The sequence below is a fragment of the Corythoichthys intestinalis genome, chromosome 10, assembly GCF_030265065.1.
Source record: "Corythoichthys intestinalis isolate RoL2023-P3 chromosome 10, ASM3026506v1, whole genome shotgun sequence".
NCBI classification, from domain to species: domain Eukaryota; kingdom Metazoa; phylum Chordata; class Actinopteri; order Syngnathiformes; family Syngnathidae; genus Corythoichthys; species Corythoichthys intestinalis.
The window spans coordinates 56773872-56787410 of NC_080404.1; the positions used below are offsets into that span (position 1 = coordinate 56773872).

A 13539-nucleotide genomic window follows, 5' to 3' on the forward strand; every position below is an offset into this window, starting at 1 on the left:
CAAAAGGTTAAGATACTTTTTCATACCACTGTAAAAAAAAAAAAAATAGAAGTGCGAAGTTGTATCCTGCTTTCATATAGCAAAAGTTGTATTACATTACTTCTGGGGTCAGGCATTATAGGGGTTAGTAAAAGTACCTTTTCATTCCGAACTTTAACGGAGTGACATGTATTTTTGAAAATACTCAAGTAATTGTACAAAAAGTACAATCTGTGTACATTATAACTTGTGCTTTTGGCATGCGCTCCATGGCCACACCAGCCAAAACATACAGAATGAGAGACAGTTTGTCACCTTACTCAACACAAATTTGCACGGATGTCACTGTCATTGCACTGCTAATGCCACAACATTGCCACACGCATCACACGAAGGAATATGTTCTCAGACAATGAATAACAAAAATGTCATTTATTGGCGTATAAAAGTAGTAGCAGTAGTATAAAATGTCCAATTCTTAAAGATTAGGTATAAGTTTTGATATATTTATGTAAAAGTCCATCTATGGCTCCTAAACTAAGCCTCAGCGTGGCTTGGTGCTTCAGAGAGTAGAGAGGGGGGTACGTTTCGCTCATAAGCCCAATAGGAGGCTCTGTTCCCTGGGTAGGAATTGTCGTGATACCCTGGGATCCACGTTGCAATTCTTGGTCTGATCGAGCAGGCTCTTTGTGCGTCAGGATTTTTTTCAAGACACACGATAGTTGAGGACTGAGAAGGAGCACCAAGGTTCCACCGACACGCAGGACCCTGCAAAGAACAGTGCCGTTAGCCTATGCTTTTTCTTACTGGTAACAGGTTGCTAGCAAAATCTTCCATTAGAAAACGTTAGCTCACTGGCTGCCACTAACAGTGCTAGACATTCAATTCATTCTGAGTGAATTGGACATCTAGCGCTGTCAATGGCTTTTGAGTGCATCGAATCACCCCTAAGTCAAACGGATTGGGCGTCTACTAGCTCATTCCAATTCGCAACAGACGGATGAAAATAGCTTTTCTGTGAATTACAGAAGTATGAAAAAGTATCTGAACCTTTTTAGAATTTCTCACATTTCTGCATCACCATCAAATGCGATCTGATCTTTGTCAAAATCACACAGATGAAAAAACAGTGTCTGCGTTAACTAAAACCATCCAAACATTTATAGGTTTTCATATTTGAATGAGGATAGTATGCAGACAATGACAGAATGGAGAAAAACAAGTAAGTGAACCATCACATTTAATATTTTGTATACTGGACTGTGCCAGTAATTTCTGTAAGTCTTTAGCAGACACTCTAGGCTTCTTTTTGACCTATCTGAGTATTCTGCGCCGAACTATTGGCGTCATCTTTGGTGGATGGCCTCTCCTTGGGAGAGAAGCAACAGTGCCAAACACTCTCCATTTGTACACAACTTCTCTGATTGTCAAATTGATGAACATCCAGACTTTCAGAGATGGTTTTGTATCCGTTTTACAGCTTTATACCAATCAACAATCCTTGATCACAGGTCTTCAGACAGCTCTTTTGACCAAGCCATCATGCACATCAGACAATGCTTCTCATCAAGACATTCCTTACCAGGTGTGTGTTTTATAGTAGGCAGGGCAGCGTTAAACCGCTTATCAGTGATTGAGCACACACTTGACTTAAAATGTTTGGTAAAAAATTGGTTTCAGTTGCTGTTTAAGTCTCTTAGGCAGAGGGTTCACTGACTTATTCTTCTCCCTTCTGTCATTGTTTGCATGCTATCCTCATTAAAATATGAAAACCTATAAATGTTTGGATGGTTTTAGTTAAAGCAGACACTGTTTTTTTCATCTGTGTGATTTTGACAAAGATCATATCACATTTGACGGTGATTTTATGCAGAAATGTGTGAAATTTCAAAAGGTTCAGATACTTTTTTTATACCACTGTAGTTGTCTAGCAGAATTATCTCCTGACCAAAGTATCGACAATTGTTGTGTCGCCATATCAGAAGATCATCGTTATCGTGACCCTTTTATCGCAAATCGATTCCCACCGCTACTAGTCAGTTTATTTCGGAGTCAACGAACCTTTCCATCTCGGCAAGGATGAGCGGCAAACTAGCAGCCATGTCGGTTTTGCTGCCAAACTTCCTCCCAAATGGCAGGTCACAGACCACCGCGTCAACGCTTGCGCTCGGCAAAGGCATATCTACCAGATGAAACAATTACATTCCACGCAATTTTGGCATGACTCTACATCCATTCCCTACCAGTAGACGAAGCTCTGATAATGTGCGTCCTGTCTCCTAGCTTAGCAAACGCCACATTGTCACTGGCCTTGTTCAGCTGTCCGTCATCGATGTCCAAACCCAGGAAACAAGCCAGCTGAAAATTCAATATAGAGTCATAATATTATTTATCACATTTACAGCAAGTTACAATGGTATAATTAGCGACCTTATGTTCCTGTGCTGCTTCTACTAAAATGGTTCCTGCGCCACACATTGGATCGAGTACAAGGAAACCTGCCTGGGAAACAATAGATTTGTAATATCAAGTCATTGGCTGCCACTGACGGCTATAGACGTCTAATCCGTTTCAAATCCCGCTTCGAATTGACTGGACGTCTACTAGTGATAAACGCATTCCAATTTACAGCAGAAGGATGAAAATAGTCTGTTTTTCCTATTCATTACATGTATAGTGTAATATTGCAGACTGATTTCCTGACCCATGTGTCGATAATTGTTAAATCGCTATATCGTGAGATTATCGTGACCCTTGTGTCGCAAATCGTATTGAATCGTGAGCTACCCAGAGGTTCCCAACCGTATTAGCCAATTGGGAAATCAAATGAATTACAGTAAAAAAAACAAAAACATTCAAATCATAAATACAAAACTATTTAATATAAGAAAGTACATTTTAACCAGGTGCGAATACCTGAATGTGTGCCAGTTCGGCCATCGCCCAGGCAACCGTAGACCTCAGTCCTGTGGTTTTAATGTAGCTGCGATTAGCGAGCGGTAACCTGGGACACACAAAACAACATTTACAACTGAAATCCAAACATTTAAGGCCGGTCTTTAATGCTTACCTGGTGAGCGGTACACCCAGCAGACAATGATCGTCATTCAAATAGACGGTGATCTACGAGAAAAGCGACTCAAAATGACGTACGGACAAATTGAAAACAACAAACAATAAGCAACAAACCAATTGGATTTACCTCAATTTGAGGGTTCCTCAAGTCAACTTTCCAGCCCAACTGTTTCAAACTGGCCCCCAACACTTTGCTCACCTCCTTTTCATGCCAAACAGTTTTACAGTTTTATACATTTTGTAATTTTCGGACTATAAGCCGCTACTTTTTTCCCTCATTTTGAATCCTGAGGCCCTTAGCCCAGTGTGGCTTATTTGTTGATTTATTTGGGTGAATAGATTACGCTTTATTTGACAGTGGCGTCATAAGACCGTCATAACTATGACATGACACTATCATGGGCAGTACTGAATGCTTATGACTAGAGTTATTCTGATCATGTTTTTTTGCTCCCGATCCGATCGTTTTAGTTTGAGTATCTGCCGATCCCGATAATTCCTGATCCGATTGCTTTTTTTTGCTCCCGATTCAATTCCGATCATTTTTCCCAATCATATACATTTTGACAATGCATTAAGAAAAAAATGAATAAAACTCGGACGAATATATACATTCAACATACAGTACACAAGTACTGTATTTGTTTATTATGACAATAAATCCTCAAGATGGCATTTACATTATTAACATTCTTTCTGTGAGAGGGATCCACGGATAGAAAGACTTGTGACTTTGTATATTGTGACTAAATATTGCCATCTAGTGTATTTGTTGAGCTTTCAGTAAATGATACTGTAGCCATGGCCAAATGCATGATGGGAAGTGGAACCATGACTGTGCGTAGTGCTACCAATTGATATATCTTCTCTGTGTTGGGAAATAACGTAAGGTGTTAAGAAAAAGTTCAATTGCTACCTTGCTTCCCCACATTGCTTCCCATGATATTTCTAATTGTAAGGAGAGGGAGTGTAAGGCTTTAGCCAATTAAAAAAAGGCTCCAAAGGCTGCCAAAATTCATTCTACTCATTTTACGCTACCTTTTATCTCTATGTCGGTAAAACGGCGCCATTACAGATTGAGCACGACAATGCGTGAGTGGGTCGTGCAGCGCATGCATTAATTGCATTAAATAATTTAACGTGATACTTTTTTTTTTTTTTTTTTTTAAATTACCGCCGTTATCGAGATAAATTTGATGACCTTACCTTAAGCCTAAACTAAAGACTCTGGATGAGTGTAACATATTATGTCTGTAACATTAAATACAATTAGAAAACGATTTAATTAAAAAATATATATACTGTATATATATTAAACAAAGGCATGGCCGATATTTTTTTTGCCGATTCCGATACTTTGAAAATGACGTGATCGGACCACATCTCTACTTATGACAGATGTCATTAATTGTCATCCGGCAAATTATGCCACTAACTTCATTTATGTCCAATTTGGCTCTTTTACATCGTTTCACAAGTGAGATAATTGTTGGATGACATTCAATAACATATGTTATAAGCATTCATTAATGCTTATGACATTGTCATGTCATAATTATGATGGTCTTACGACAGTCTTATGGCGCCACTGTCAAATAAAGTGTTACCAAATACCAGAACTAGCAATTAATGAAACAACTGGAACAGAAATTAAAGAAATAATTAGCACAGAACATGAATTTTGATCGTTATTTACATCTGTAGCGCCGCAACGCATGCTAGGAGGCATGTTGGATGACATTAGTGTTGGCAGAACAAGTTGACTATCTTCCCCAAGGGAGCAGTGATGAGTAAATTAAGCTTCTTGAAGCAATGAAGCTTTGTAGTTAACTGCTTCAAAGCTTCATGGTGGTTCATTTGGTCTTATGACAGTCTTATGACGCCACCGTCAAATTAAGTGTTACCGGTTAATATCTTGTGGTGTAAATATTCCGTAATACAGTGAGGACAGCTGCAGCTTATGTGATTGTTATATATATCTGTAGTGCTGCAATGCATTCTAGGAGGAATGTTGGATGACAACAGTGTTGACAGCAGGTGGCAGCAGAGGTTGACTATCTCCCCCAAGGGAACAGTGATGGGCAAATGAAGCTTCTTGAAGCAATGAGGCTTTGCAGCTAATTGGTTCAAAGCTTCATAGTGGTTCATTTGGTCTTATGACAGTCTTATGACGCCGCTGTCAAATAACGTGTTACCTGTTAATCTTTTAGCCTAAATATCCCATAATACAGTGAGGACAGCTGCGGCTTATTTATGAAGAAATGTCGTTTTCGTGTCAAATTTGGTGGGTGGCGGCTTATAGTCAAGTGCGCTTTATAGTCCGAAAATTACGGTATATGTATATATATCTTGTGCCACTTAGCGTTAGCATACCTGAACGCTAAGGCAGCGGGACAAAGCTCCGGAACACTTGCAGCTGATCCGAAAGGAGAGAAGAGGAGAAGAATCCCGGTTTTCTTGAGGTGATGTTTCATCACGATCTGATTAAAAGCAAAGATGAAGTGAAATGGCCAGTTGAGAAAATGAAAATAGCATAATCCAAAAAATGTATGAAAATGGGTCCGTTTGTTCTTGCAATATAGAAGCAAAGCAGTGGAAGATGCTGGTCTTTCAGTGAGAGGGAAGCTCAAAGTGTGTCGGCTTTTGAGTGCTTTGTGATGGTGTAGGGGCTCAGCAGCACCCGCTGCTCGATAGGGAAAGAAACTAGAGTGCCAGATGTAAAGCCGGGCAGTGTACCGAAAATTTACCGTTACCGAAATTCTTCTCGATGACCGACGTAATTTTGACCATGTTGGTAAATTTGGTAATTTAATAAAACAAGAAAATAAAGTATTTTTATCCCGCTTTGACGCTGTGTTGTTTGGCTATGTTCATTCCCCTTTAAGAAAGCAGTCAGTGTCTTACGTATGACGTCGTGGTTATCAGGAATCAAACAAACAGAAGCCTGGTAAGCTAACACTAGCGGCTAACGCTACAAGCAAACGTGATGGAGTCGGGCTTATGGGGATTTTGCCAAGTTTTCATCCGACTCACGTGGTCATCAGGAATCAAACAAACAGAAGCCTGGTAGGCTAATGCTAGCGGCTAACGCTACAAGCAAACATGATGGAGTCGGGCATAAGGGAGCTTTGCCAAATTTTCATCCGACATTAAGTAGACTCTTGGAGGCCTCCAGGCAAGCTTTCAACCTCTGTCCCGCCTAGTTCTCTCAATTTCAGGAGAGGATGCTTTCAGTGCTTTCTACTGGTAGGCAGGCCACGGGCTAATGCTAGCGGCTAACGCTACATATGAACGTGATGGAGTCGGATAGCGGCTCAACCCTTGTTGAAACGGCTGAACTTAATGAGTGGATTGGGCACGGACTGCCTCTACCAATCAGTATGTCGTGTTATTTTGTATCTGTGTTTGTGTGTGATTTCTCTGATAGCTTTTATGATGGTAAAGCATTCAGCATAAAGTATAATCCAACAGTGAAGCCTATAATATGACCGTTTAATGGCCACAGCTATTTTTCTGTATGTGCTTGCTTTATTCTGTGTCGTTACTGCCATCATAAAATCTTAAATGTTTCAGTGGCATAAGCGCAATACAACTTTAACCCTTTAACACCGAACGTGTCGGATGCGACACGTTCACGCATATCATCTTTGAAGCCTCGTAACCCTGTAATTACATCACCCACATGCCCCTGGTTGCTCTCACTTGAAAGTACGGAAGTTGATGTCCACACCAGTTTTTATTTGAAGTCAATCAACCAAGTAAAATGGGAGATAATGTCATTTGAGTTTTATAGTTTTATTGCACTCACAAATATGCATTAAAACGCTGCACGGACCATGTGTCTATCTCCATATTTCCATCATTTCTTGTCCTTTTTTCAAAACCGAAAGCAGCACAAAAGACTACATATCCCAAGAGCCGTTGTGATGTCAAGAATGACGAACCTAATGTGAACATTTTTAATAAATTGACGAGCAAGGTGCCAACTAAGGAAAAGGAGACACGCAAAACAAGCAACGGCCGGTTGGATTGAGCGAGCGACTTTGAAACGTGCAGAATGAATCGAAAACTAAATTTAGCGCAAGCTAATGCATTATTTCATTAACTCAAGGAATAGGATGAGCTGTATTTGTCATTGTTTTCCTCGGATTAGTCGGCGTCTCGGCGAGTAGAAGTGACAGCAGCGCGCAAACGGCAGAAGAGTAGGCTATGTGACGTATGTGACGCAGCTCAGTGACCTGTTCAAAACCAACTTTATTGAGTGCGCCAAAAAAAAAAGAAGAAAAAAACTTTATTGGGTCGCATGCCTGAAAAAATTGAATTGAACTGAACTACTTGTCAATACTTTTGAAAATACTTTTTTTCAATGTTATATATATTTTTTTCTTCACTATGAATCTTTTCAATTTTTATATAGATGTGTGTTCGAGAAGCCTAATTGCATGTACATATATACCTTTGATAAGGTGATGGGTACCATACCTAACTTCACAAAGATATTTCCTCCAAACCCTTTTTGTGTTGGATCATATATATATAAATTTTTTCTCTCACTATTTTGCACAGTATATAATATGTTTTGACCATAGTATGTAAAACGCCTATGACCATAGCTGCTATTTGTGTTGAATTGTCAAACATAAAACTATTCAATCTTATTTTTTTCTATTGAATGTTTGTCCTAGCAAGTTAAATAAATTTTATCAAGCTTCAAAACGGTTGGTTTAGCATGTTTGGTTGTCAGCGGGACATCAACATTACAAATTTTGAAAAAAGATTTTGGGATTTTTTTGTTGTTGTCTTTTTGGGTCCAAAATGTGGATTAAAATTGGTCAGTGAAGAAAACAAGTTTGGACATGAAGTTCAAGGTGTCCTGAAAAAAAAGGACCCAACTTGGCCATTGTGAACAGTTTTTTCTTTGAAATATAAAGGCAACATCAAAGGCATGCAAATTCGGTCAAAATAGGCTTAGGTGTTAAAGGGTTCATGTGGTTGTGTATGTGTGTGTGTGTGTGTGGGGGGGGGGGGGGGGTGCAGCTGTGCGTGCATGTATTTAAAAAATGCTCTGGAAAAAAAAAACTGAAACATTGAAGTAAACACTTGTGTTGATTAATTATGTCACAGCTGCCATTAACAATATGTTGTCTGTTTGAAGTGTACTGTTCAAGCTGTAAGTCATTTGTCTTACAATGACATGTTTGCACAGTCGACATATTGATTTTTATAATGTTGTACATTGTTCAAGTCATACAAGCTGTTCTAAATGTTCTTACTTAAATCCTTATTGTTTACAAGAATTTTTTATATACTTAATGTTTCGACTGCATGTGTTAAATTGAAAGCTGGTAAATAAATCAACGAGAAACGGTTCATTTGTGTTTCATGCATTGATTCAGATTTTCAAATTATATAACAGTCCACTTGGGCGAATTTATCGTCATTTATCATTATCGAGGTAAATCTGCTCAATTTACCGTGATACGTACTTAAGGAAATATCGCCCAGCCCTAGATTCAAGGTAATTATTATATTTTTCTTACCATGCATGCATTTTGAAACGTTGTGAAAAAAATCAATGGGGGAAATTAGCCGCTACTGCATTGGCATCATGGTTGGCAATATTTACGTAAAATAAATGCTAATTGCACGTTTTTTTTTTGCTTTTAACCATCAATTGAGACTGTTTTACGTGCATATCTATAAAGAATTTGGGGATGTAAGCATGTATTCACAAGAATTTTCACTGGAAAAGCTCTGTATACAAAAGGCGGCCGCTAGCTACATTCACTAACAGACTTGCATTGTATTTCAACATAGTTACGTTACATAAATGCTAACCGCATGTTTTTTTTGGTTTTTTTTTTTGCTTTTAACCAAGAATCGAGATTGTTTTACGTCCATATCTATAAAGAATTCGGGAATTTAAGCAATAATTCAGATTAATTTTCACCGAAAAAGCTCTGTTTACATAAGGCGGCTGCTAGCTCCATTTACCAACAGACTAGCATAGTACTTTGAGATATTTACGTAAAATATATGCCAACTGCACGGTTTTTTTTTTGCGTTTAACCAAGAATCGAGACTGTTTTACATCCACATCTATAAAAAATTCGGGCATTTAAGCATTTATTCACAAGAATTTTCAACGAAAAAAGCTCTTTGCCTGTGATTCCACTCGGTCAGCTTTGACTGCCTCGCCAACAATTCAACCCCCCAATTTATTGGCCCCGCGACACGTGTCCTGTCAATACATTATGAAGTCTATGATTCAGGCATCAAGGGTTTAAATTAGGGGTGTCCAAACTTTTTGCAAAGGGGGCCAGATTTGGCGAGGTAAAAATGTGGGGGGCCGGACTCGGCTGACGTCCTTTACGTAGAACAATATATTTAAGCAAAATTTAGCAAGCCATTCAGTGTGTCACATTTGCTTTATCATTTTTTAAATGAATAATTTCAACAATCTCGCAACTAGCCTTTGCGGCGTTATCTTTGGACTCTCGGGCTCTTGCGAAATACTACTGCTGTGAAATTAAACTAGCTTCAAGTTGCTTCAATTTCTTGCTGCGTATCTTCCCTGTAATCTTGTCGTACATGTCAGCGTGTCTTGTTTGGTAATATTGCCTCACATTGAAATCTTTAAAAACAGCGACTGTCTCTTTGCTTTGCCGTCACAGTCAACTTTTTTTTTTGATTGTCGCCATTTTAGAAAATTGGAAGTAAAGGGTCACATGGAGTAATGTTGCTTAGCCCTTAAATACCTGCAACATGAAGCAATTATCAGAGAATCCCAAAATTTGAAAAATAAGGTCCTAATGAAACCTTTTTTTCAAATTTGTGAAAAGAAAAGTAAAAATGAGTGTGTGTAATAAGCGCTCTAATATCGATAACCCATGCTAAATCATGTTTTTTTATTATGGAACCTGCAGATGCATGTGTTGACTTGCATCCATCATTTTTTTTCCCAAAAAGAAATGTCAAAATTAGGGCTGTCAAAATTATCGCATTAACGGGCGGTAATTAATTTTTTAAATTAATCACGTTAAAATATTTGACGCAATTAACGCACATGCCCCGCTCAAACAAATTAAAATGACAGCAGTGTAACGTCCGCTTGTTACTTGTTTTTTGGTGTTTGGCGCCCTCTGCTGGTGCTTGGGCCCAAATGATTTTATGGGTTTTCAGCACAATGAGTGAGCATGGTGTAATTATTGACATCAACAATGGCGTGCTACAAGTTTTTTTTTTTTGGATTGAAATTTTTACAAATTTTAATAAAACGAAAACATTAAGAGGGGTTTTAATATAAAATTTCTATAACTTGTACTAACATTTATCTTTCTTTCATTTGTCTTTCTATTCATGGATCGCTTTAAGAGAATGTTAATAATGTTAATGCCATCTTGTTGATTTATTGTTATAATAAACAAATACAGTACTTATGTACTGTATGTTGAATGTATATATCCGTCTGGTGTCTTATCTTTCCATTCCAACAATAATTTACAGAAAAATATGGCATATTTTATAGATGGTTTGAATTGCGATTAATTACGATTAATTAATTTTTAAGCTGTAATTAACTCGATTAAAAATTTTAATCGTTTGACAGCCCTAGTCAAAATGAAAAATTAGTCTGAAAATCATGAAATTTTAGGTGTATCAAATGTGATACATTTGGCAATAAAGGGTTAAAGTGCTGCTGCCTTTTAGTGGGTAAATAAGGAGCAGCATTTCATGTGTTAGCTACTTCATATGCTGGTTGCAGTACTGCTGACCATTTTATTAAGTCTGTGTGCGGGCCAGATGTTATTGATTTTATGACAGAGGCTGGGGACCGGATGAAATTTGACCACGGGCCGCATTTGGCCCCCGGGCCGGACATTGGACATGTCTGGTTTAAATGAACTCAAAGTAAAATGGCTTTTATTAATCAGCTTGACTCTCAGTATAACATAAGGGTTCAACAAGCTAAAAGTAGTAACAAAGTTTGATATTAACAGGTCAATTTAACCCACAGGAGTTAATCATTTACACAAGGTCTATTTTTTTCTAAATGGACGTGGTTTGTTAGGATTAAATAATGACCCAAGAGTGAAAAAACAAGCAAAACGTGGACCGAAATGTCAAACCATTTGATGGCTGGTCACATTGACCGGTGAACTTTTTCGTGCACCCGAGACAACTGAGCTAACAGATAGGTTAGCACATAATACTGCTTAATTACCATGTTCTCTCGCAGTTAACTCATCCTCGAAGTCCATCTTTCTCCTTTTCTTCATCACTTGAACTTCATTTTCCTCGTCTTCCGTCCTGTCTGCTACCACCCCCTGCAGGCGCTTCCAAGTCATTACAGCATGGATCCACTGTTGTTGGTCACCCATCAGCGTTGACTTCAGCACAGATGCGACTCGGGCTGTGAATATAGCCGGGAAAACTCTGAAATCAAACATTACCAAGCGCGCTATTTAACGTCTTTACTTGTTGTTACCTGGGTTGGCATGAGCAGACATTTTGAGAGGTGAATCTCGCTTTATCAACAGGAAGAGTCTTTCCACTGACTTGAGCTGCTTGACTCGGCTAATGTTTGCGGAGGAGCTGAACAACACTTTACCTTGCAACCGCTCAATCTGTCAAAGAATCATTTCGGGTTGCAGTTTGATGACAAACACTTTGCCATTTATTATTATTATATTATGAACAGCACAAAAGGTCCTAGGATTTGCTGCCATCTAAAACTCTCGGTGTCTAGGAAGGGCAAGGAGCATCATCGAGGACTATAAACACCTCAGCTTACACCTCCTCAACCTGTTGCCCCCTAGCAACCTTCAGTTTGCACTGAAATGTCATTGCACTGCTAATGCTACAACATTGTTACATGCATCCCACGAAGTAATATGTTCTCAGAAATGTTTCAATCTGGGTACTGCATATGCAATACTTGCACAGTTACAGAATTAGGCATGTGCATGTATGAGATTCTGACAGTATGATAACCTTAAGCCAAAATATCACGGTTCCACGGTATTGCAATTACAGCTCTAAAATATGTTACTTTGTCATATCTGGGTTAAAAAAACAAACATTGAACAGGATTTTTATTTTTCAAAACATATTAGCAAAAAGGAACATAAGTTTAATGTTAAGTTAAATTAAAAAATATATATATATTCTAAATAAAATTAAAATAAATGCAGTCCTTTAAGTGAGCGTGAACCCACAGCCACAGCTCAACATTACTACCATCAGAAAAATATTTAATTGTTTTGCATTAAATAGCACGTGTGTATGACTCAAATCATATTTACATTATACACGCACTATCCTTCTCAACACAGACAGTTGCCAGAGAGAAAAAAAAAACACATTTTACCACAGCTAGACACACATAAGGTGAGTTTTTGTTTGAACTAGTATGTTTTTTATGGATTCGTAATTTAGTTGATCGGTATATTTAGCCGTTTTTGGTGATAATGTGTGTTTGAATGATTTGCTAAGAGCATTGTTAAAAAACAAAAAAAAAAAAAAAAAAACGCTAGCATTTTATAGCATTTAGGCAAGCACTTTAGCCACTTGTTCTTTTCTTGGCTAATGATGGTATGTCGATGTTCAAACGATTTATTGTACAGGCCTAGTACTCATTACTTGAGTATTCTTTTCACCAAATACTTTTATACTTGTACTTGAGTACAATTTTTGGATGACCACTTTTATATGAGTAATATTGTTTTGAAGTAACGCTACTCTTACTTGAGTACAATTTTTGGCTACTCCACCCACCTCCATGCAAACATAGCAATCAATTTATTTATGCATTATTAATTTGAAATACTATACTGTCATCAAAATTAACCTGCAATATCAAGTGTTTATTCGCTCAATTCATATTATTTTCATTTTTGATTAATGATAACTCAAGTTTTGAACGTAGCAGTCTCCACTTACGTCTTGAGCTTCCAGCTTCCCCGTCACTTCGTCTACAACAAACTGTTCCATTCCGTAACCGGCCGAGCAAAAGTAGCGAATAACACCCACCTCGTTGCCTTTATTTACCATTATACTCCCAAGTTTCAAGCCTTATCTAACGATAAATAGCAGGAAAACGTTCACGTTCGGCCGATGTGAAACGCCATTTTGACGGCTTTGTTTACATCGGAAGCGGAAGTGCGTCATCAAAAAGCGCTGCATTTAAATGACAAGCAGTAGATGTGGTAGCCCGTCACGAACGGGTACTGACATGATTGTTCATTTGTTCATTTATCATGTAAATAAATAATAAAGATCGTTATTGACAGGTCTGTGTCCAGTCAGGTAGTTGAGGCAGCAGCTACGCGGTTTAGCGGGATTAGCTAGCTGCTGTTTTCCAAAATGCGTGGGTGTATTAATAAATAAATAAATAAATTTTGAGGGTTAAGAAATTTGCGTGAATAAGACTTCCTTCGATAAGATCATTTGTCCGTGAAATGCATGACAAAATATATTTCTTAG

The 13539-nt window shown here is 38.1% G+C and overlaps 1 protein-coding gene across 1 annotated transcript; it reads right to left on the minus strand.

Moving 5' to 3' along the window:
- Positions 1–379: 379 nt before the first annotated feature.
- On the minus strand, positions 380–13197 carry thumpd2 (THUMP domain containing 2). The gene is made up of 11 exons (XM_057848958.1): positions 12997–13197; positions 11543–11681; positions 11279–11467; positions 5428–5534; positions 3182–3256; positions 3050–3102; positions 2896–2983; positions 2410–2481; positions 2223–2337; positions 2041–2161; positions 380–747 (listed from the first exon to the last, which is right to left on the minus strand). Exons 1-11 carry the CDS (start codon positions 13105–13107, stop codon positions 465–467), a joined length of 1353 nt encoding a protein of 450 aa, XP_057704941.1. The 5' UTR covers positions 13108–13197; the 3' UTR covers positions 380–464.
- Between the last annotated feature and the right edge of the window lie 342 nt (positions 13198–13539).

Bases quoted from the DNA above. Each gene is read 5' to 3' on its own strand.
- thumpd2 (XM_057848958.1), bottom strand. From the start codon at position 13,107: ATGGTAAATAAAGGCAACGAGGTGGGTGTTATTCGCTACTTTTGCTCG. The intron at 2,984-3,049 runs GTAAGCATTAAA...TGTGTGTCCCAG, and splicing joins CTGGGTGTACCGCTCACCAG to GTTACCGCTCGCTAATCGCA. The intron at 2,162-2,222 runs GTAGGGAATGGA...TTCATCTGGTAG, and splicing joins TATCAGAGCTTCGTCTACTG to ATATGCCTTTGCCGAGCGCA.